The following is a 24,067-nucleotide window of genomic DNA, read 5'->3' on the forward strand; positions in this document are numbered from 1 at the left end:
AAAGGTGAATAATATCCTTTTATCACTTCAGATCTGGAAGGTTTTACCCCCTTAATGACCAGACCATTTTTTGCGATTCGGCACAGCATTACTTAAACAATTGCGCAGTCGTGGGACGCTGTACCCAAATACAATTGATGTCCTTTTTTTCTACAAATAGAGCTTTCTTTTGGTGGTATTTGCTCACCTCTGCGGTTTTTAGATTTTGCGCTATAAACAAAAAAAGTGACAATTTTGAAAAAAAAAAAAACTATTTTTTACTTTCTGCTATAAAGCATTTCCCGATTTAATTTTTTATTTTTTTTTTTAAAAATCAAACTTTTTATCAGTTTAGGCCAATTTGTATTCTGCTACATATTTTTGGTGTAAAAAAAAAAAAAATCCCAAAAAGCGTATTTGAATTGGTTTGCACAAAAGTTATAGCGTTTACAAACTATGGGATAGATTTGTTGACTTTTTTTTTTTAAGTAATGGCGATCAGCGATTTTTAGCGGGACTGCGACATTGCGGCGGACAGATAGGACCCCTAACTGGCATTTTTGACACTTTTTGGGGACCAGTGACATTAATACACTAATCAGTGCTAAATAATATGCACTGTTACTGTATAAATGACACTGGCAGGGAAGGGGTTAATACTGGGGGTGATCAAAGGGTTAAATGTATGCCTAATTGTGATTACTAAGTATGGGGGGGGGGGGGCGCTCTGTGACAGGCACACAGAGATCGGTGTTTCAGCTTAGCTTTTACTGTAGCTGTCTGACAGAAGAGCCGCCTGCTTTGTTTACATAGGCAGGCAGCTCTCCTGCAAGTGAAGATTGCGGGAGGCTGGCGGTGATCGTGCCAGCTCCTCCCGCGGTCTGGCTCCCGCTGTGTCTAATAGATCTACGTGATTATGTGCAGCCAAGCCGCCCTGCCACAGTAAATCTGCGAGGGATGGTTGGCAAGTGGATAAATGATGGCAGTCACCATAAAGAGCATAAGAGGAAAGTTTAACCTGTTTATTTTTTAATGCAGTCTAACATGCTGCAATAAAGTCTTCTCTTTATTTTTAGTTCTTGTGTTTAGTGTTTATTTCTTGTCCTCCACAGAATTTTAGTAACACCAAAAATTATCTTCCTGCTGACATGAAAGCCTTTTTCACTCCAGGAAAGGTGAGTAGTGAACTTGTGTATGATTTAGTAGATTTTCTACTAATGCGTAGGTACAAAATACACTCATAGTTACCATAGCAACAGCACATAACCAAAACAAGGCTTGAAACATGGTTGCATGAGGTTTGTTCATTGTGTGTTTTTAAATGCCAAACCAGCACTGGAGTGGTTGGTTTAAATCATATACCTGATTTGTCTTTAAATAGTCCAGAACTCATTTGAAATGAAAATCTGTGGCAAGACTTAAAAATTACTCTTTACCAACATGCTTCATTCTACTGGAAAAAGCACTGTACAGTGATGCTATACAAGGTTCAATCAAAGCTATGTAGCTTATTAATGAGGTTTTGCAGGTGGTAGGGCAAACTGCTGCCATCTGTGGAATGCCCTTATTGTGCTACTTCCTAAACCTGGGAAAGCCCTTCTGGAATGGTAATCCTACTGTCCCATTTCCTTAACCAACGCAGCTGTTAAAATATTAGCGAAAGTATTGGTGAGAATGCTGCAGTCAGTGAGAAGTTAGTGTGGTTCAATCAGACTGGTTTTATGCTGGGCAGATGTGCCCAAATCCATATTAGGAGGTTGTTTTTTGTTAACTTGCTAGTGACTCCTAATAACTCTGTAAGTAGAATGATTGTATATGTTGGATAAAAAAAACAAAAAACATTTTTCTCTAGCGCTCATTGACAGACGTAGTCCTCGGTGATACAGCACCTTCGGGTTATGTTGCCTCCACAGGAGCAGGACTAGACAGGAAATTAAAAAGCTCTGGCCACACCCTAGGGGCAGTCCCAGAGGGTATATCCTCTCTCTCTCTGCCTCAGCAAATCAGTTATTTTCTGTCTAGTTAGGAGTAAGGACCTAGATACCTTGCTGGGATCTTAGGTCCTGGCAAGATTTTTTTCTTAAAAGATTTTTTAGACCGCTTTTTTTCTCCAGTGTTCCTGTGAGATCTTCAAGCAAGAAAGCTGAACTGGGCGACGGGCTGGATGTTGAGATCCGGTGGTCACCCCAGTTCAGTCTACGAGCGCGTGCAGGCCATAGCTCCGCGCTGGGTCGGCCGCGACAAAGTCCCATTAAAGGACTGACCCCGCGAGTTAAACGTCTCGCTGAAACGCCAAAGACCACGAGTCACGGCGTCCATATCGGTCGACAGCCCTCCCGCCCCGGTGGAGAGGGGTACTGTCAGGAGTTGGTGCCCGCCTGGTTCCGGTATGGTGAGTAGTATGTTCCCCCCTTTTCCCCTGACGGGTCTTGTGGTGAACGCGGGCCCCTCTCTGTATGGTAAGATAGAGTCCCCCTCTATCCTATAACATGACACAGATCCCCCTACTTTGAGTGTGATTTTATGTGCAAAAAGCCAGGAGGCTTGGTTTGGGAGCTAACAATCTAATTGTATACATGTTTAAAAGATTGTAATCAGTGGCATTCTGGGAATCTTACTGTGATAAGAATAAGCTACCTACCAGTCAGAAGCCACGGACATGTAGACTGCCTTCCTAATCAGATCTCCAGCTATTAGCAGGCCTCCCGAATGGCCATGCGGTCCGCCAGGGCCAGTACCGCCAACCACGCCAAATCCCCATGCAGAGAGAGTGTTGTGTGCCCTGCAGCACACCGCTATTCAGTACAGGCCGCCGCCATTTTTTTTGCTGGATCGCACGAGCCGCCATTTTGGCGTAGCCTCGTGTCTCCAGCATGGGGGCGGCCATGTTTGAGGTGATCCAAACACCTCGTGGAGCTAGGGGAGGCGCCGGAAGGCGTGCAGAGGGGCGGAGCCGCCTCCTTTCTTCCTGGGCAGCCAGCCAAAAGACTTCCTGTTTGTCAAGACAGCGCTGTAACCTGTTGCAGTTAAACTCTGAGCATCAAGTGGTGAGCCTGGGGGTCTATCTCTCTCTCTCTCTCTCGATCGATAGGGATCCCTAGCAGGTAACACTAAGGGGCTTTTTGTGGCGCTGGGGGTCTGAAAAAAAAAAAAAAAAGTTTTTTATTTTTGAATTATATTATCCAGGAAGTGACTGGAATTATCATGGACCCTGCCACACATATTCCCCCACCTGTTTCCCTCGAGGGGGCCACGGGACCCGCCGGTGCACAGAGTGTAGAGTCATTTACAGCAATTTTGGAGTCTATGGTGGCTCGGGTGGAGGCGGCCTGTCAGGGACGGGGGTCAAGGAAGCGACCCCCGCCTACCCCTATACTATCTGACACCTCTGACTCAGATTCAGAGATGGTCACTGCAGTTGCAGGTTCCTCTGCAAGGGCTGTTATCTCAGGTAAAGCCCCCTCAGACAGTGAGGAGGACGCTTCTTCTCCCGCTATAATTCAGGAAGAAGCATTGGTGGACGCACTAGTTGTGGAAAACTTGAGGCTTTACCGGCAGAGGCAACTGAAACAGAGATTCCTTTTGGTACTAATAAGCCCATCAAAACGGTGAAGGTTTTTCCTGTACCCAAATGTTTCGGTAATCAGATTAAAGGAGAATGGGAGCATTCTAAACGTACCTTTACTATTTCCAAGCGTATTGCTAGACGCTATCCGTTTGAGGAATCCATCATTAAGAAATGGACGGTACCACCAGTGGTGGATCCACCTATTTCCAGGCTGAATAAAGCCACGGTTATCCCAGTGGAGGACACTTCGTCCTTTAAGGATCCGGTGGATCGAAAGATGGAAACAGAGTCCCGCACCATCTTCTCTCTGATAGGGTCAGCATTTAGACCAGTAATTGTTATTGGTCTAGTTTCCCAGACACTTACGGAATGGGCGAGAATGGTACGCCAAGACCTTAGGGGAAAAGATATTCCCCAGGAGACATCTGATTTGATGGAACAGATTATACAAGGGCTACAGTTTATCTGTGACGCAGCCTTGGACACTACTCCCTTATTAGGGCATGCATCTATGTCAGCGGTGATCCTCAGACGTGTGCTGTGGTTAAAATGCTGGTCAGCTGACCTAGGTTCCAAAAAGACCTTGACAAATCTCCCTTTTCAGGGGAATCGTCTATTTGGGGCCAACCTAGATGAAATCATTAAGGATGCCACTGGGGGCAAGAGCACTTTTTTGCCACAGGCTGCTAAAGCTAAGGGACCTCGCAACAAGCGAGGACCTTTCTTTACCGCCCATAAAGGGCGCCCGGCTGGTACTAGTGGGAAAGGCAAGACTCCTCCAGGAGGGTTCAAGAAGGGCTGGTCGGACAAGCAGAGGACTAACCCAGCCAAACCCGAAGCAAAGGAGTACACAGCCTGAAGGTGCGCCCCCACCCGGTTTCAGGGTGGGGGGACGTTTTCACCGGTATTCAGGACATTAGATCGAGCATCAACCACTACTACCGGTGCGATTCTTCCCTTCCAACATTTAAGTACTACAGGAAGCGGTAGTTACCGTTCCCTGAATAGATCTTTTCCTTTACCTTTTCCTAAGATTAGTCCCTATACCTCACAGGAATCGGATCTGGTTGACCAGATAGGCCAAGTAGCCTCTAGTCGGATGACTTCGGTCCCTGAGGTTCAACCAGAAAAGATCACCCTTCCTGGTAACAATCAGGTATCTGATAAATGTGTGGGAACAGAAAACGACCAGACTTTCTCGGATGGTCGGGGCCAGATACCTCTAGGGACGCCTGGTTCAGATTCTATCAGCGCCAGTGGTCCTAGAAATTCTAGGCTGGCCTCCTCAAGCCGGCCTGGCCGACTTGGACATGCTAGTCGCAGACGTTCCGTGGGAACTTCGTCTCAGGGAGTGTCTGTGGTCTCAAGGACCAATTTACCATCATGCTTTACAGTCGCTGGTTTTAATGGCCTGGCCATCGAGACCCAAGTACTGAAGGACAGAGGTTTGTCTACTTCAGTCATTCTTACCCTTATTAAAGCAAGGAAAGCGACTTCCAGCAAGGTCTATTATCACACATGGAAGACTTATATTGCGTGGTGCGAATCTTTAGGATTTCCTCCACGTACCTATTCGGTGACTCGAATATTGGCCTTTTTGCAACAAGGGGTTGAGCAGAAGCTAGCCTTGAGCACCATCAAGGGTCAAGTTTCAGCATTAGCAATCTTCTTTCAGAAGCCTTTAGCTACCAAGTCCTTGGTGCGGAATTTCATCCAGGGGGTGCGGCACCTGGCTCCACCAGTCCGCGCGCCCTTACCGCCCTGGGATCTTAATTTGGTTTTGTCGGTTCTACAGTAACCTCCCTTTGAAAACATCAGGGAGATTCCCTTGCTTACTTTATCCCAGAAGGTGGCCTTCTTGGTGGCTATTACTTCTGCTCGCAGGGTGTCAGAACTGGCTGCATTATCATGCCAGTCCCCATACCTAGTGATTCATAGGGATAAGGTAGTGCTTCATCCTAAGCCATCTTTTCTTCCTAAGGTGGTTTCAGATTTTCATCTGAATGAAGATATTGTACTACCTTCCTTGTGTCCTCAGCCCAAGCATCATCGGGAACATGCGTTGCATTCCTTAGATGTGGTTCGGGCAATCAGGGTATACCTGAAAGCTACGGAATCATTCCGTAAGACGGATTCACTTTTTGTGATCACGGATGGCCCCAGAAAGGGTTTGCCTGCATCTGCCGCGACCATTGCCAAATGGATTAGACAAACGGTGGTACAGGCTTATTCTATTAAGGGTCAGAGTCCTCCGTTCCCTGTTAGGGCGCACTCCACTCGAGCGCTCAGTACTTCCTGGGCCTTTCGCCATCAGGCGTCAGTGGTCCAGGTATGTAAGGCGGCCACCTGGTTGTCGGTACATACCTTTACAAAATTCTATAAAATTGATGTGACGGCATCGGCGGATGCCTCATTTGGCCGCAAGGTTTTGCAGGCCGCAATTTGAGGAGACCGGTGGTCTACCTCGAGGGTTTTTTCTGTTTGAAAAAAAAAAAAAAAAAAAAAATTTCTCTTTTTTGTTGAGTCTCATCATTAAGGATGAGCATTGTAAACTTCTAGTTGGCACCGGTTGGGCCTTCTAGATTGGGATTTGATTTTCATTTTCCCACCCCTCATTTGTGATACTGCTCTGGGACGTCCCGAAGGTGCTGTATCACCGAGGACTACGTCTGTCAATGAGCGCTAGAGAAAAATGGATTTTTGTAAAATCTTACCGTAAAATCCTTTTCTCTTAGCTCATTGACAGACGTAGTCCCCGCCCCTCTGTTTTTTTGAGTTGGGTTGGGTTAAAATCTCTAAAGACTGCTTTTTCACATAACTGATTTGCTGAGGCAGAGAGAGAGAGAGGATATACCCTCTGGGACTGCCCCTAGGGTGTGGCCAGAGCTTTTTAATTTCCTGTCTAGTCCTGCTCCTGTGGAGGCAACATAACCCGAAGGTGCTGTATCACCGAGGACTACGTCTGTCAATGAGCTAAGAGAAAAGGATTTTACGGTAAGATTTTACAAAAATCCATTTTTTCTCTATCGTCCATTGACGGACGCAGTCTCTGATCCATATCAGTAGGGTTATGCTGCCCCCTACAGGAGTAGGACACTAGGCAGAAACGCCTATGGGCAATACCAGGGGGTATACCCTCTCTCTTCCTGCTATAGGATGTCCGTTTTGATCTGCCTAGTCAGGAGTAAGGACCTAGTTCCTTGCTGGGATCTCTGGTCCTTGCAAAGTTTTTTCTAGATCATTTTTTTAGTTAGCTTTTCTCCGGATTTTTTCCTGTGACATCTACAAGCAACTCTGCTGGATCTGGGCAACGGGCTGGATGTATAGATTCATTGGTCACCCCAGCCAGCCAATGAGCGCGCGCAGGCTTTAGCTCCATGCTGGGTCGGCGGCGACATAGTCCCGCTGGACGGGGACTGCCCCCGCGAGTTAAACGTCTCGCCAGGTCGCATACGACCGGGTCCAAGCCCGAGTAGCAGCATTCCTATTTGGCCGACAGCCCCCTCGGTGGAGAGGATATGTTCTGTCAGGATATGGCGCCCAAAATTATTTTTTTTTTTTTTACAAAGGCCATTAGCCACCCAGTACCTGGTATTACCTGGTGCGTAACTTCCTCCAGGGGGTGCGACGCTTTGTACTTTTGGTGCGTCCTCTGTTGACACCTTGGGACCTTAATTTGGTGCTGTTGGTTCTTCAGAAACCTCCTTTTGAGTTTATTCGGGAGATTCTTCTGCTTACCTTATCCCAGAAGGTGGCCTTCTTGGTGGCTATTACTTCTGTGCGCAGGGTGTCGAAACTCCCTATCTGGTGGTTCACGATATGAAGTGGTACTACGTCCAGATCTGTCCTTCCTTCGTTGGTTTCAAGTTTTCACTTGAATGAGGACATCGTGTTACCCTCTGTGTCATAAACCAAAACATCCTAAGATATTTGCACTGCATACATTGGATATGGTTAGGGCAGTCAGTGGTGCAGGCTTATTCTATTAAGGGTCAGGTTCCTCCTTTCCCTGTTAAGGCGCATTCTACTCGGGCACTTAGTGCTTCCTGGACTTTTCGCCATTGGGCATCTATGCTTGAGATTTGCAAGGCAGCTACCTGATCGTCTGTTCATACATTCACAAAATTTTATAAGGTGTATGTGCTGGCATCTGCAGATGCCTCTTTTGGCTGCAAAGTTTTGCAGGCTGCTGTTTAAGGAAGCTTCTTAGCCTTCCTTGAGGATGTTTAATGTTTTTTTCAGGTGGGCCTCATCTTGTTGTTCCGATGAGTCCTATGTTGCTTGTTCGGCTATGTTTGGCCTTGGGGACTCATTTTTCTGCGGTTCCCACCCCTCGTTTTATGGCACTGCTTTGGAACGTCCCTACTGATATGGATCAGAGACTGCGTCCGTCAATGAACGATAGAGAAAATTGGATTTTTGTCTTACCGCAAAATCCTTTTCTCTGAAGTTCGTTGACGGACGCAGTACCTGCCCCTCTATTTTGAGTTGGGTTGGTATTATTTTTCTCTAACACTGCTTTTATTCAAAACTGACATCCTATAGCAGGAAGAGAGGGTATACCCCCTGGGACTGCCCATAGGCATAGCCAGAACCTTTTTCTGCCTAGTGTCCTCCTGTAGGGGGCAGCCTAACCCTACTGATATGGATCAGAGACTGTGTCCGTCAATGAACTTTGGAGAAAAGAATTTTACGGTAAGACAAAAATCCAATTATTCTGTAGACTGGACATATCTTTTGCCAGTACTGCCCAAGTTTGGTTTTGGACCTGCGTTATATCATGGATAACACTTCTTCTTTATTTTAAACTTTTGACTTGACTTAGAGTCAATAGGTTCATATCGGAACCATTTCCTATATATAGGGAACCAGTCCCTTATTTGCACTGGCCATTAAGCCATTTGCTGCGTAATTGAGGGAGGATGTTTACATTCAGAGCCTGTGTATTGGGGATCTTGAAGAGTGTGAATCACTTTATGCAGATTTGCTATTATATTTGAATGATTCAAATTTTTTGCTATCTGCGGCTCCTTGATTATCCAGGAATTTGGGGATTACTCCGTGTTCAGAATAAATTGGGCTAAATCCAATTTTTTTTTTTTACCCTGGATAATTACCTAAATGTAATGCCCTCCTCTGTGTCCTTTTTCAATATCGAATAAATGTAACTATCTTGGGGTCAATATACAGCTTCTATTGGGATTATTTATGGACATTTTTTTCACCTGTTATCTGAGCATTTAAGAAAAAATTCCAGAATTGGAAAGACCTCCTGTTGACTACCTCCTGATAGGTAGATAACATTTTTTAAAGATGATTTTTTTGCTGAAGTTTCTTTATATTCGATCTGATGCCCTAATATATATTCCTAAAATACTCTGATATATTAACTCTTTAATTTGTCTTTTCTTATGGGGGCGCAAGATACCTAGAGTGTCTTTGGAGATTTTATGACGGCCTGATTTTTGTACGCAATATTTTGCAATGCAATTTATGTATATACGTTGGCGATATGTTTCACCAGTTAAATAATGTAGAAGTGGCAATAGCCTCCTCATATGAAGCCCTCTTAAACTTCCTCTGCAGAGGGTAGGTTCCCAGTCCAGGGGGTATGACCATGATAAAATTATCGAAGGATTCCTAATGTGTTCCAAACAAATCTCCAATAAGTCATTAGGTCTCTCACAAAATGCCACTATTTGGTAATATCCTCATTTGGGGGAATTTTTTAAGTTAAAGGAGGGTTATAGACGGGCATATTATGGCTTTAATTATGTACACCAGCTCTGAGGCTGGAGTGTTTAATACTTTTGAGCAGATGCAGACTCAATGGGGTGTACCAGTTTGTGGCATTTTAAAGTATGTCCAACTGCTGTGATGAGGCAGTATCGCCTGGTCGAGGTAACTTTCTCTAACACTAAACTGGAATCCCTTCTGTTACAATCAGATCATAACAAACTAGTTTCTAGCTGTTATTCTGCACTGACCCCAATAGACATTGCCATCGAACCCAAGAGAAATTGTTTGCAATTCTACTAGATTTAACAGAGAATTTGTGGTTAAGGTCCTTAAAAGGTATGTGGATACAGTCCTTTCTTCTACAGATAAAATGATCCCGTTACACTACTTGGACCAATTGTTTTATACTTTGCAACACTTGCTTAAAACGGGGAAATGAGGGAATGCAATCTATCAAAAATGTCAGACCTCTGTGGGGTCCTTTATCCATATGGTATGGGAATGTATTAAAGTCCAGCCATTTTGGTCACAAGTCACTGAGTTTATAGCCAATACTATTGATCTTCGAAATGTGTGCAGTCCTCTATTGGGCCTCATGGGGGTATTAGAGGATTAAAAAAAAAAACTGGATATTGTTACTAATACCTTCTTGAGATTTTTTTTCTTTATGCAAGGAAATTGATAGTGTTGAATTGGACATGCACAGATATCCTTAGTTGGGTGGCCTGGAAGACTTTGGTTAATTTGGATGTGGTGATATTCCTTTATACAGGATGGCATATGAGGCTAGGGGGTGCCCAAAATATTTTACAAAAATATGGTCCAAATAGGTAGATTTGTCTGAATCATTTGTCGACATGTTGGAGAGCCCTTAGAGGAGTTACATAGTTAGTGAGGTTGAAAAAAGACATCAGTCCATCCAGTTCAACCTATGATGTGTGTGTGTGTGTGTGTTTGCTTTTACCGTACATTGTATACCCCTGTATGTTGTGGTCTCTAAGGTGCCCATCTAATAGTTTTTTGAAACTATCAATGCTCCCTGCTGATACGACTGCTTGTGGAAGAGAATTGCACATCCTTGCCGCTCTTACAGTGAAGAACCCCTTACGCATTTTAAGGTTAAACCGCCTTTCCTCTAGTTTTAGTGAGTGGCCACATGTCTTATTGAATCTCCTTTCTCTGAATAGTTTGTTTCTTATGCTAGGGTCGCCAGTACAGTATTTGCACATTGATATCATATCCCCTCTCAAGCGTCTCTTCTCCAGAGAGAATAGGTTCAGTGCTTGTAGTCTTTCCTCATAGCTGATGTCCTCCATTCCCCTAATTATTTTTGTTGCCCTTCTCTGGACTCTTTCCAGTTTCAGCACATCCTTCCTGAGGACCGGTGCCCAGCATACTCCAGCTGTGGCCGGACCAGAGTCTTGTAGAGCGGGAGAATAATCTCTTTATTTCTGGAGTGAATCCCCTTTTTTATACATCCCAGTATTCTGTTGGCTTTGCTTGCAGCGGCTTGGCATTGCATGCCACTGCCAAGCCTGTTGTCTACCAGTACCCCCAAGTCTTTTTCCATCCTAGACTCACCCAGAGGTTCCCCCCCTAGTGAGTAGCTTGCTTTCTGGTTTTTGGCCCCCAAGTGCATTACTTTACATTTTTCAACATTAAACCTCATCTGCCATGTAGTTGCCCACCCTGTTATTTTATTCAGGTCCGCTTGTAAGGTTTCCACATCCTGCATAGAAGGTATTGGCCTGCTAAGTTTAGTATCATCCGCAAATACTGAGATTGTACTAGATATCCCCTCCTCTAGATCATTTATGAATAAATTAAACAGGATTGGTCCCAGGACAGAACCCTGGGGGGCCCCACTTTCCACACCCGCCCAATCCGAGTACTCCCCATTAATTATCACCCTCTGGACTCTCCCCTGGAGCCAGTTCTCTATCCAGGTACTCACCTTATGGTCCATACCTACCTTCCTTAGTTTGTACAGTAAGCGTTTGTGGGGAACGGTGTCAAAGGCCTTTGCAAAGTCCAGATACACCACATCCACAGGCTTTCCTTTATCTAGGTGGCAGCTCACTTCATCGTAGAAGGTTAATAGATTGGTTTGGCAAGAACAATTTTTCATGAATCCATGCTGATTACTACTAATAATACCATTTTCATTACTAAAGTCTTGTATGTGGTCCCTTAACATCCCCTCCAAAATCTTGCAGACTACAGATGTTAGGCTGACCGGCCTATAGTTACCCGGGATATATCTCGGCCCCTTTTTAAATATTGGTACCACGTTGGCTTTTTTCCAATCAGCTGGCACCATACCCGTCTGTAAACTCTCCTTAAAGATCAAGAATAATGGTCTGGCAATCACCTGGCTGAGCTCTTTAAGAACCCTCGGGTGCAAGCCATCCGGTCCCGGTGATTTATTTATGTTAAGTTTCTCTAGTTTAGTTTTAAGTCTATCTTCTGTTAGCCATGGCGGTATTTCCTGAGGTGTGTTGTTTAGTTTGGCCTTACAAGCTAGGTTCGTGTAGCCCCCCGGATTCCTTTGTGAAGACTGAAGAGAAGAAATTATCTAACACTTCCGCCTTTTCTCTGTCCTTAGTGACCATATTTCCTTTGTCATCTTTTATGGGGCCAATGTGTTCTGGCCTCGATTTCTTACTGTTTATATACTTAAAGAACTTCTTGGGGTTCTTTTTACTCTCCTCCGCTATATGTCTCTCGTGTTCTATTTTAGCCGCCCTGATTTTGTTTTTACATTTCTTATTACACTCTTTGTAATGCTTAAATGCTGCCAATGACCCCTCAGACTTGTATTTTTTGAAGGCCTTTTCTTTAGCACTAATATGCATTTTTATGTTGGAGTTTAGCCACCCAGGGTTTAGTTTTGCTCTTTTAAATTTATTTCCCTTTGGAATGCACTGGCCAATCCCCCTGTTAAGTATGCTTTTGAAGCACTCCCATTTTCCTCCGTGTTCTTTGTTCCCAGGGTTCTATCCCAACTGATATTTTCTAGCAGCGAGCGCAGTTTTGGGAAATTGGCTCTTTTGAAATTCAGTGTCCTTATATTACCCCTCTGCTTCCTATTACTGTAATACTGAAACTTATTGACCTATGGTCACTGTTTCCTAAGTTGCCCCGTATTTCTATATCCGTGAGCAGGTCTGTATTGTTGGTAATCAGTAGGTCAAGTACCGCATTGTTTCTTGTCGGTGCATTCACCATCTGACCCATGAAATTGTCCTGCAAAACATTTAGGAACTGCCTAGCCTTGGCTGAGTGTGCGGTTCCTTCTACCCAGGATAATTAAAGTCCCCCATTATTATGACATTTCCCATCCTTGCTGCAAATCCTATCTGTAAAATGAGGTTTATCCTATTTACCTGTACACTGTTCTTAATATACAGACATACCCCTCCCCCTTTTTTACCTTCTCTGCGATAAAGGGAATACCCCTGAATGGTCGCCATCCAGTCATGAGAGCTGTCAAACCAAGTCTCTGTTATCCCCACAAAATTGAAGTCCTCCTCAAACATCAGTAGCTCCAGCTCTCCCATCTTGTTGGCCAGGCTTCTGGCATTGGTATACAAACCTCTTAATTTTGACCGGTTACATATATCCTCATTTGATGTTTTTAGGCTGCTCTCTTGATTTTTCCTCATACCCACCCTGGGTATAGGAGCTCCGAACACCCTACCGCTAATGCCCTCATTTCTGCCCTCTGAAGCTTGCTTTCCACAGGCTAATTCTACATCTGTACCTTCCCCCCCATCACCTAGTTTAAAAGCCCCTCTAACTTTTTGGCCGTCTTCTCACCCAGTACGGCTGCACTGAGAAGTCGGCCCAGTTCTCATGGAACCCGAAACCCTCCTTACTACACCAGCTCCTCAGCCACTTGTTAATTTCCCTAATCTCCCGCTGCCTCTCTGGTGTGGCTCGAGGTACAGGTAGTATTTCGGAAAATACTACCTTGGAGGTCCTACTCCTCAACTTAGCGCCTAAGTCCCTGAAATCGTTTAGGACTCTCAATCTTCCTCTGCCTATGTCATTGGTACCCACGTGTACCATGACAGCTGGGTCTTCCCCAGCCCCACCCCATAATCTGTCCACCCGATCCGCGAAGAAGGAATAAAGTTCTTGTACTTTGTAAAGTCTTTTCACAAATCGTATACGTTCCATTTTTGACATCTATGTTGGACATAGGTAAAGCAGAGAATTGGTGACCTGATTGGTTAAGGGAATGAGATGGGTAGCAATTACTCTGTAAATAACATTACTCTGGTATGTTTTCATAGCTGATAGAATTGTTCTGTATAGTATTAATTTTACTGACAAAAATATTTTCATTTCTCTGTCGTTCATTGAGGGCGTTATCACAGACGTATGATAACGTCTGTGATAACGCCCAGTGGGAGGCGAAACGCGTCAACGCAATTTCCGGTTCCACGCCTTTCGTGACGTCATTTCCGGTAGCGGTGGAACGCAAGCCGGAGCCAGAGGAGCCCGCTGCACACCGTGATCCATAGCGATCTGCCATACCGACCTATGACTTTACACTGCTTGTTTTCATTTCATCAAATGTGAGTTTTTATTTGGAAAGCTTTAATAAACACGATTCTTGTAGCAATATTACACTATTGGGAATCTTTTTTCCTTCCACATATGGCCCTATCCTGCTCAGAGCCTGCAGGAGACCTCCTAGTGGTCACAACTGAGATCAAAAGGCGTATTGCCCGGATTGTATGCCGGACTAAGCCTGTGTGTCCCTTACACTATACGGTTTAGGGGTCCACTCTGTCCGGTAAGTGGAATATCCTGGGGGAGAGGAAAAAGTCAACATATCACTACACCATTTGCAGCATGAATTTGCACATGATCTCCAGCACTTGAGCACTTTATTCCTTTTCTTATGCAATAACTTTCACTGGCTACTTGCTGAAGCACATATTATTTGGACTGTTATTGAGATCTACAGATATTTTTTATGAACTTTTTTTAGTTGTTCACTTCACGGGGTGTTGCAATTAATTGGATGTAATTATATATTTATAGTTTGTATCCTGATTATTTATATTTACTTATATTTATTCACGCCTAGGTCTTCCTAGTCTGCCCAGCGAGCACAACCCGACCCTAACTCTGCGCTGGATTGGCCGTGAAATAGCCCCACTGGACTGGGGCTGGCCGGCGAGTCTCGCAAGGACGCATAGCTCTGATCGCGATCTTAGTCATGACCTGAGTCGCAGCGTACCTCTGGCCCACAGCACCCCCATGCCAAGATGGTGGGTGGTCTGCCTGGAGTGGTGCCCGCCTGGTCCCATGGTGCGGTAATTTGTGTCTCCCCGCTCCTCTGATGGCCCCTGGGGGTGGACGTGGGCCCCTCCCTGGGTTGGTCAGACCCCCGAGTGCCCTTCCTTCCCACTTTTATTCTCCCCCCTCAATATCAGGGTCCCTCTGCAGACCACCCTCCATTCACTCATACCTAGCTCAGGGCAGCCATGGCTGATTTTTATGATAGGGGGTGTCAGAGGCACAAACGCAGCCTTTTTGGGGGGGTGTTCCTAGTGGGGGTAGTCCTAGCAGGGGCCCCCCTTGCTGTCAATAAAAAATGTTTTTGGAGTCTATGGGAGGTGATTAGGCGGTGGGCCTCTAGTGGCAGTTCTTTGAACTAATTCTCTGATTACAGCACGGCGTGCAGCCTGACACTCTGCATCTGCATCTAAGAAGGGGTTGGGGAGTCCCTGCGGGGTTATTTGTCTCTGTCTTGCTGCTATAGCGATTTTGGTGCACTGGCACTTGTAGTACCGCTGGTGCAGCGGTGGGTTGGTATTTTTCACAGCAACTTTACACATTTTGCTGGTGGTTCCAGATTAACCCATGGAGTCTCTGGAGCACATGTCACCACCTGACCCCCTCTCTGAGGCTGCGGGTCCTGCAGGGTCCCAGTCCGCCTTGTCTGCTATGACGGCAGTCCTGAAGTTACTGGTTTCTAAAGTAGATTTGGCCCTCCAAAATAGGATGAGTAAAAAGCGTCCTCTGCCTTCACCTGCATCCTCTACCCCCTCAGATTCTGGGGTGGATTTGCGGAAACGAGTCACCCTACTGGGTCTACGTCTGCGCACCTGGAGTGCTCCGATAGTGAGGATGATTCCTCTTCCACTACAGTCTCACATGAAAAGGTGCTGGTGGATGCATTGTTTGTATCTGTGCGGGAAACTTTAAAATTGGAGGACGCAGCTGCTACTGCGTCGGCTGCGATGGTGCAGTTTGGTACCCTCCAGGACCTCCAAGGCGGCAAAGGTATTCCCCTTTCCCTCCTATTTCAACAACATTGTCGTAGGTCAGTGGGGTTCCCCCAAACACACTCTTGGACAGTGGTGGGATTCAAAAATTTTAGTAACCAGTTCCGACTTTCCCAGCAGAATGACCAGCATGCCCCCTTTCAATGCACAGTGACCAGCGTGCCCCCTTTCAATGCACAGTGACCAGCGCAGCGTGCCCCCCTTTCAATGCAGAGAGACCAGCGTGCCCCCTTTCAATGCACAGTGCCCACAGCATTGCCCCCAACCATTGCAGAGTGCCACGGTATTGCCCACAATCATTGCAGAGCGCCACAGTATTGCCCGCAATCATTGCAGAGTGCCCACAGCATTGCCCCAATCACTGCAGAGTGCCCACAGCATTGCCCCCAATCATTGCAGAGTGCCCACAGCATTGCCCGCAATCATTGCAGAGTGCCACAGCATTGCCCGCAATCATTGCAGAGTGCCCACAGCATTGCCCCCAATAATTGCAGAGCGCCACAGCATTGCCCTCAATAATTGCAGAGTGCCCACAGCATTGCCCGCAATCATTGCAGAGTGCCACAGTATTGCCCGCAATCATTGCAGAGTGCCCACAGCATTGCCCCCAATAATTGCAGAGTACCCACAGCATTGCCCCCAATAATTGCAGAGCGCCACAGCATTGCCCCCAATCATTGCAGAGTGCCCACAGCATTGCCCCCAATCATTGCAATGTGCCCACAGCATTGCCCTCAATCATTGCAGAGTGCCCACAGCATTGCCCTCAATCATTGCAGAGTGCAACAGCATTGCCCCCAATCATTGCAGAGTGCCCACAGCATTGCCCCCAATCATTTTTCTAGAGCTTTTTTTTTTTAATACATCCATTAAATTGTACTTACTTTTGTACTTCTAGTCACTGTCACTCTGTGTCACAGATCACAGTCACTCACTGCTCACTGCTCAGATTCTTCTCCTTGGACCTTGTTCAGTGCTGGTTGCTTGGAGAGAAGCTGCTGGAGCCTGGAGGGAGGAGGTGGGTGGAGCCAGGCAGCGCGCGAGGAAGGACTCGGAGGTTCCGCTGTGGATGCTGGGGCATCGCTCTCCTCCACTCCTTAGACCGGCGACGAGGTGACGTCACTGGTTGCTAGACGCCAATCGGCGGTTGGCATAGCAACCAGTGCACTCACTGCGGGCAGGCCACGGCTGCTGTACAGGCCAGCGGCGCGGCGGCGGGACTACAAGAGAAGCTTTCAGCTCCACCGCGCTGCTGGCCTGTTCCTGCTGGGGAGAAAGGACCAAGGACTGGAGAGTAGTAAGTGCCATGGGTAATATTTTTTTCGGGGGGTGCAATTGACCCGATCCCCCCCCCCTGGATTCGCCACTGGTGAAGGCGGGGACTGGGAGGCGGCCTGGCTGGAGGAGAAGAGGCTCAGATTCAGAAGGCCTGGTGACGTCACTGGTTGCTAGATGCTAGGCGGCCTCTAGCCTAGCAACCAGTGCTCCCGGCAGAGAGTGAGAGCGCCGCCGCAGCCACAGACAGGACAGTCACGATTCACACAGAGGCAGAGAGAGCAGCGCCGCAGCCAGGACACAGAGGACAGATCACAGATGGTCAGTAGCAGTAAGCCGGTTCTGCGAACTGCCACATGTTTAGTAACCGGTTCTGTAGAACCGGTGAGAACCGGCTGAATCCCACCACTGCTCTTGGGGCCCCTAAGAGCTTTGCTAGAAGGTATCCCTTTGAAGAGTCCCTGCTAAGGAAACTGTGACAGTACCACCTGTGGTGGACTCTCAGGTATCCAGATTGAATAAAGCCACCCTCCTTCCGGTTGAGGACTCTCCGTCCTTTAAGGACCCCTTTGACAAGAGAGCTGAATATCTGGTATGATACTTTTTCACCATGGTCCGCTCCATTCTACAGCCTATGTTTGCCATGACCTTGGTTTCACAGACATTAACGGAATGGGCTAAACTTCTGCGCCAGGATTTGGAAGGTGGACAACCTCCTCCTGACCTGGCGGACCAATTGGTCCAGGGGTTGCAGTATATCTGGGATGTGGCTCCCCTAGCCTGCAGGATGTCCGTGACAGTGGTGACTCTTAGCCGCATGATATGGCTGAAATAATGGTCTGCGGACTAGGCTTCCAAGAAGGTATTGACGGATCTCCCTTTTGTAGGAGGCCGCTTGTTTGAAGCTTCCAAGGAGGAGATCATTAAAGGTCTTACTGGAGAAACGGGTACTCTGCTTCCCCAGACTGCCAGGAGTAAAGAGGCTCGTCCCAAGGGTGGCCCTTTCTTCTCGGCCCATAAGCATTTCTTTTGTCCCTCAGGATCTAAGGACCAGGGATTAAAATCCACCCGTAACCCTGCAGCGGGTTCCAAGAGGCCCTGGCAGGGTAAGTCAAGAGCGGGTCCCTGCAGGACCGCAGACCAGCTCCCTTCTGCCTGAAGGGGTGCCCTCACCCGTATCTGTGGTGGAGGGACTTTTTTGCTTCTTTCCGGATCCGTAGACCTCCTGGATTCAAGACAAATGGGTCCACGAGTTGATTCGGTCCAGTTACAAGATCGAGTTTTTGTCCTTGCCTCAGGCAAGATTCTTTCCTTCCAATCTGCGTTAGTCCCCAGATCGCCTACCAGGTATTCTTGGGTCAGTACAGGATCTGCTCTCACAGGGGGTCAATGTTCTGGTTCCGGAATCGGAATGCTTTCAGGGGTTTTATTAAAACCTAATTACTGTTCCCAGGAAGGAAGGCAAGGTCTGTCCAGTTCTGGACCTCAAGGCTTTGAACTGCTTTGTGCCAGTTCAGAACTTTCAAAATCAGAGACACTTCCCTTCATATACCAATATGTGTCGTTTCCTTCGCTTTGCCGTGGGCGAGGAGCACTATCAATTTATGGCATTACCCTTTGGTCTCGTCTCAGCTCCTCAGGTGTTTACAAAGGTTTTGGCCCCGGTGTTGGCATTACTAAGGCAGAAAGGGATTGCGGTGCTGGGTTACCTGGACATGGGTTACCTGGACAATCTCCTTCTGTGAGCAGAGTCCCGGAATGCCTTGAAAGGCAATCTGGACATTTCGGTGTAAACATTGCAAGAGTTTGGATGAAACCAGAATTTCCAAAGATCTGTTCTGGTCCTGTCCACCAATCTGGACTATCTGGGCCTGACCCTGGACACAACCTCAGCCAGGGTGTTTCTTTCGGAGGGGAAACTCCAGAATTTGCAGGATGCGGTGCGGCTCTTGTTGTCCGATCGGCGATCATCCCTCAGGACTTGCATGCAAGTGTTGGGCCTGATGGTTTCCACCTTTGAGGCGATTCCGTTTGCTCCTTTCCATACCAGGTCTCTACAGAAGGAGGTTCTTGCCAAATGGAACAAGAACCCTCACTAGCTATGTAACTATTGATAGTTTGATAGTTTCAAAAAACTATTAGATTGGCACCTTAAAGACCACAACATAGAGGGGTATACAATGTACGGTTAAGAGCAAACACACACACACATCATAGGTTGAACTGGATGGACTGGTGTCTTTTTTTAACCTCACTAACTATGTAACTATGTAACCCGCTGGCTCTAGACCAGTGGTTCTCAACTCCTGTCCTCATGACCTTCTAGCAGGCCAGGTTTGCAAGATAACTGAAATACATCACAGGTGATATAATTTGCTGCTCCGTGATTGCAGTATTCTAGTCTGCATCTGCCCAAGCTAATACCTAAAATCTTGCCTGTTAGTGGGTCCTGAGGACAGGAGTTGAGAACCACTGCTCTAGACATTCTGATCATGTTGAGTCAGGGAATGAGAGGGTCTCTGATCTGGTGGCTCAGCTCTCTGGCGCTTCAACAGGGAAAATCCCTTTTCCCCCTGTACTGGACGGTGGTCACCACGGATGCCAGCCTGTCCAGGTGGGGAGGTGTCTTGTGTCTTGGGCACAGATCCGGCTCAGGGTGTTCGGACTCTGAAGGTCCAGTCTGCCGATCAATATCCTGGAAATTTCGGGCGATCAATCTTTGCCTAACCCATTGGGCAGGTTGTCTGCAGGGGCGCCCTGTAAAGACAATTGGACAGTGCCACGGTGGTGGCATATGTCAAACTCAAGGGGGCACCAAAAGTGCCCTAGCGTGCCTGGAAGTAGCCGGCATTCTAAGGTGGGCAGAACACTCTGTTCCAGCCATCTCTGCCCTATATAATTTAGGGGTGAAAAATTGGCAGGCGGACATCCTCAGTGGGCAGACGGATCAGGGAGAATGGTCTCTCCACTAGGAGGGGGTTTCATCAATTGTGTCTCTAGTGGGGGACTCCCAATGTGGACCTGTTGGCCTCTCATCTCAATATGAAGGTGATGCGGTTTGTTGCAAGGTCTCGGCCAACGTCAGACGCTCTGGTGGTTCCTTGGGGCCAGTATCGTCTGATGTACTTCTGTGCAGAATCGAGGCAGAAGGGATTCCAGCCTCGCAGGTCCTGGTACACAGACCTAGTACGGCTGGTTGCCGATGTCCCTTGAGACTCCCTCTCAGAGAAGATCTGTTAACTCAAGGCCTGATCTTCCATCCTGCTTTACAGTCGCTTATACAGCTTGACTATTGAAAGCCAGGTGCTGAAAGAGGGGTGTCTGAATCAATGATTCCTACGCTGTTAAGACAGAAAATTTACTTCTAGGAAGATATATCATCAAATGCGGAGGGCGTACTTTACTTGCTGTGAGTCTTGGGGGGGGTTTTCCCCCCGCTCCTTCTCTGTGTCTTGTGTTTTGGAGTTTCTCCAAAGAGGTGTAGATCAGTGTTTGGCCTTGGGTACCTTCAAAGCCAGATATCAGCCCTAGCGATTTTTTTTCTTCAATGCCCGTTGGCCACACAAATTCCTTGGTTCACACCTTTGTTCAGGGGGTCTGCCACCTGGCTCTCCTGGTGAGGTCTCTGTTGCCTCTGCCTACCGCCTTTTGAAAATATTCATGAGATTCCTCTGCTCACTTTGACACAGAAGGTAGCTTTCTTGGTGGCTTTTACTTCTGCGCGCAGGGCTTCTGAGCTGACTGTGTTTTCCTGTCATTCACCTTACCTGGGGGTTCACGGAGACAAAGTGGTGCTTCGTCCTTGCTAGTCGTTCCTTCCTAAAGTCGTCTCTGGTTTCCATTTTTAAATGAAGGAATTCTGTTGCCTTCTTTGTGGCCTAAGCATCCGAAAGAGATTGCCTTACATTCTTTGGATGTGGTGCAGGCAATCAGGGTGTACCTGGCGGTGACTGAGTCGTTCCGAAAATCAGATTTTTGATTTGTACTTATGGATGGACCCCGTAAGGGGGCGGCCACGTCTGCTGCGACCATTTCCAGATGGATCAGGGAGATGGTGGTGCAGGCCAATTCCATTAAGGGTAAAGATCCTCCTTTCCCTGTTAAGGCGAATTCTATGAGGGCGCTTAGTGCCTCCTGGGCCTTCCGTCATCAGGTGTCAGTGATGGAGGTATGCAAGGCGGCCACAAAATCGTCTGTGCACACGTTCACAAAATTTTATAAGATGGATGTGTTGGCATCTGCGGATGCTTTTTTTTGGCCGCAAGGTTTTGCAAGCCGCTGTTGGAGAGGTTTAGTCCTCTTTGAGGGTGTATGTGTTATTTTTGTCAGGTGAGCTCTAGTTGTTCCTGGTTGGCTATGTTTAGCTATGTTTCGGAAGTGTGTTTTTTCTTGCTGTTATTCCCACCCCTCATATTAAAAAGGGGTAGGAGAAGAAAAGCAGCGCCACCTCAGTGTAGATTAAAAGGTTATTTATTACATAAAAACAACGTAGTAACTCACACAGAGGAAATAGTTGATCGGCAAATGGTGATGGTTCATCTGCAACACTGCAGGGATGTTAGGGAAGTACACTGTGGCGGCCGTGGTCCTGGCTGTGCCAGTGGAGTCCGACACTTCCTGTGTTTCTGGCAGCGTTCAGTATCCAGGCTTACATCCATTAGTGGCAGGGGGGTGCTCGCATTCGGAGCATGCGTGCTCCTTCCTCAGGCGATGCTGATTTGTGTGTCAGACTGGGAGTTTTATAGCTGAGGGACTCGGGGGGCGGGAGCTTGTTGCTGTAGAGATGCGATATATACAATGAGTCATCAGGTCAGAACAGGAAGTCCTATGACAGAAAGTCTCCGGGGGTGAGGGCCTGTTGCTGTGGAGATGCGGTGTACGCAATCAGTTGTAAAAAAAAAAAAAGTTTTAAATAAAATAAAATAAAAAAAAAACCACAAACAATAATAAAAATGAAATTAGAGGTAAAGAAAATAAATAAATTATGAAAAAATTGATAATATTTTACCTTGAAAAAATAAGAGATAATCCATATATACTCGTATGTATAGGCACGTAAAGATAGGAATGAGATAAGTCCATGATGGAGAGGGGCTTCTCGTAGTTAATTGAGATGAGGGTGGTAGTATTTCAAGGTAGAGGAAAAAGCAGAATATGAAGTATTCTGGAGAAATAATGCAGAATATGAAGTACAGTATTGCTATATTTAGGATAATCGGTAGTAGTTTTAAAGTAGTGGGTTCACCTCAATTTCTTAGTTTAAGCCCCCCGGTGTCAGGGAGTCTAGGCGATATATCCAATAGGATTCTCGAGCACATAGGCGTTTAAACCTTTCTGCTGGAGGAAGATTTTTCGGTATGGATTCGATAATCCACACTTTTAGATCCGCTGAAGATTGGTGGTGCTGCAGGAAATGTTTGGGGACGCTGCGTTTGTCGTTGCCAGCTTCAACAAACCTTCTGTGTTCCCCAAATCTTTTGCGTAGATGGTGCGGCCTACGTAAAGTAAGCCGCATGGACATGACATACAGTATATTACGAACTCCGTGGAACAGTTGAAAAAATCTGGAATGGTATATTTTTGTCCTTTTGTAGAAAATTAATTTAGGCCATGTGCAACGTGCTTGCAAGTGGGACATAATTTTTTGCGGCATTGGAACATGCCTTTGATGTTTAGAAAGGTTAGGGGTGCACTTGGTGTAGTGGGAGATTTTTGGATTTTACTTGGAGCGATATTGTTCTTTAGATTCCGAGCTCTTCTGTATGACACCAAAGGGCGGTCAGGGATACTGGCTTTTAAATGTGGATCGGCTTGGAGAAAGGGCCAATGTTTCTTGAGAATGTGTTCCATTTGTTTGTACCGGTTATGAAATTTGGTGGTGAATCTCAGTGGTTGTGTATGTGGATCGAGGAGGTTTCCTTCTTTTCTGTTGTTTCTTGGTTCATTTTCTTGATAGAAGGTGAAGGTGTCATCTATGAGTTTTGGTGGATACCCCTTTTCTAAAAAAAATTTTGTCAGGTGATTGCCATGAGGGGTTCCCATGTGTAGCTGGCTAGCATGTTGAGAAGATGTATGCTGTCTCTAACATAAGATGGAAGATTTTGTGCCAGTGGTTGTAAAAACTGGTCGGTATAAATAGAAAAATAGCTAGTGACACTCTCCATGGCTGCAAACGATGGGTCTGCCGGGTGGATTGATTGGGTCTTTGTGAATCTTCGGTAGGTGATAGAAATATGGTCTGCTGTAGGGATCATGTTTCAAGAAGGCTGTTTCTGTTTTGTTAATTCCTTCTGTTGCAGCATTATTGATTAGTTGGTGTGCTTCTGAAGTAAATTCTGGTTAAGGGTCTTTTTCTAATTTGGTATAGGTGTTTGCATCTGACAATAGTCTGGCTGATTCACTGATTAACAAAACAGGAACGGCCTTCTTGAAACATGATCTCTACAGCAGACCATATTTCTATCACCTACCGAAGATTCACAAAGACCCAATCAATCCACCCGGCAGACCCATCGTGGCAGCCATGGAGAGTGTCACTAGCTATTTTTCTATTTACATCAACCAGTTTTTACAACCACTCTCACAAGATCTTCCATCTTATTTTAGAGACAGCATACATCTTCTCGACATGCTAGCCAACTACACATGGGAACCCTCCTACATGTGGCTGTTGCTGGATGTCTGCTCCCTATACTTATCAATACCGCATGATGTAGGCCTATCAGCAGTCAAACATTTTCTAGAAGACTCAAACATGAATCCTCGCCAAGCACAATTTATCCTGGAAGCCACAGAATACTGCCTAACTCATAATTATTTTGAGTTTAACGGCGACTTCTACCTAAAGACCCATGGCACGAATTTTGCACCAAGCTATGCCAACTTGACCATGGGCCTGTGGGAAAAGAGATACATCTGGTCCAACAATCCTTTTTCCTCCCAGATTATATTCTATGGTCGTTACATCGATGACATAGTGATTAACTGGGATGGTACACCCCTCACCATCCAACCCTTCATAGATCACTACAATCAAAACAATATGGGCCTTACCTTCACTTCAGTACAAAATCAAGACTCTTTAGCCTTCCTAGACCTCCTACTCTGCCACGACCAACAAACAGTATTCACCGAAAATTATACCAAACCTACAGCGGGCAATTCCTATTTGCACATCAAAAGCTGCCATCACCCCCGCTGG

At 46.4% G+C, this 24,067-nt stretch overlaps 1 protein-coding gene across 1 annotated transcript in view; it reads left to right on the plus strand.

Moving 5' to 3' along the window:
* PDS5B (PDS5 cohesin associated factor B) overlaps positions 1 to 24,067 on the plus strand; it is a 354,701-nt gene that overhangs the window by 277,356 nt on the left and 53,278 nt on the right. Inside the window, exon 29 of the mRNA XM_082246014.1 lies at positions 1,092 to 1,154. Coding sequence (XP_082102140.1) covers positions 1,092 to 1,154 — 63 coding nt within the window. The remainder of the gene's footprint in view (positions 1 to 1,091; positions 1,155 to 24,067) is intronic.

The sequence above is a fragment of the Pelophylax lessonae genome (assembly GCF_965119305.1).
Source record: "Pelophylax lessonae genome assembly, chromosome: 2".
NCBI lineage: Eukaryota > Metazoa > Chordata > Amphibia > Anura > Ranidae > Pelophylax > Pelophylax lessonae.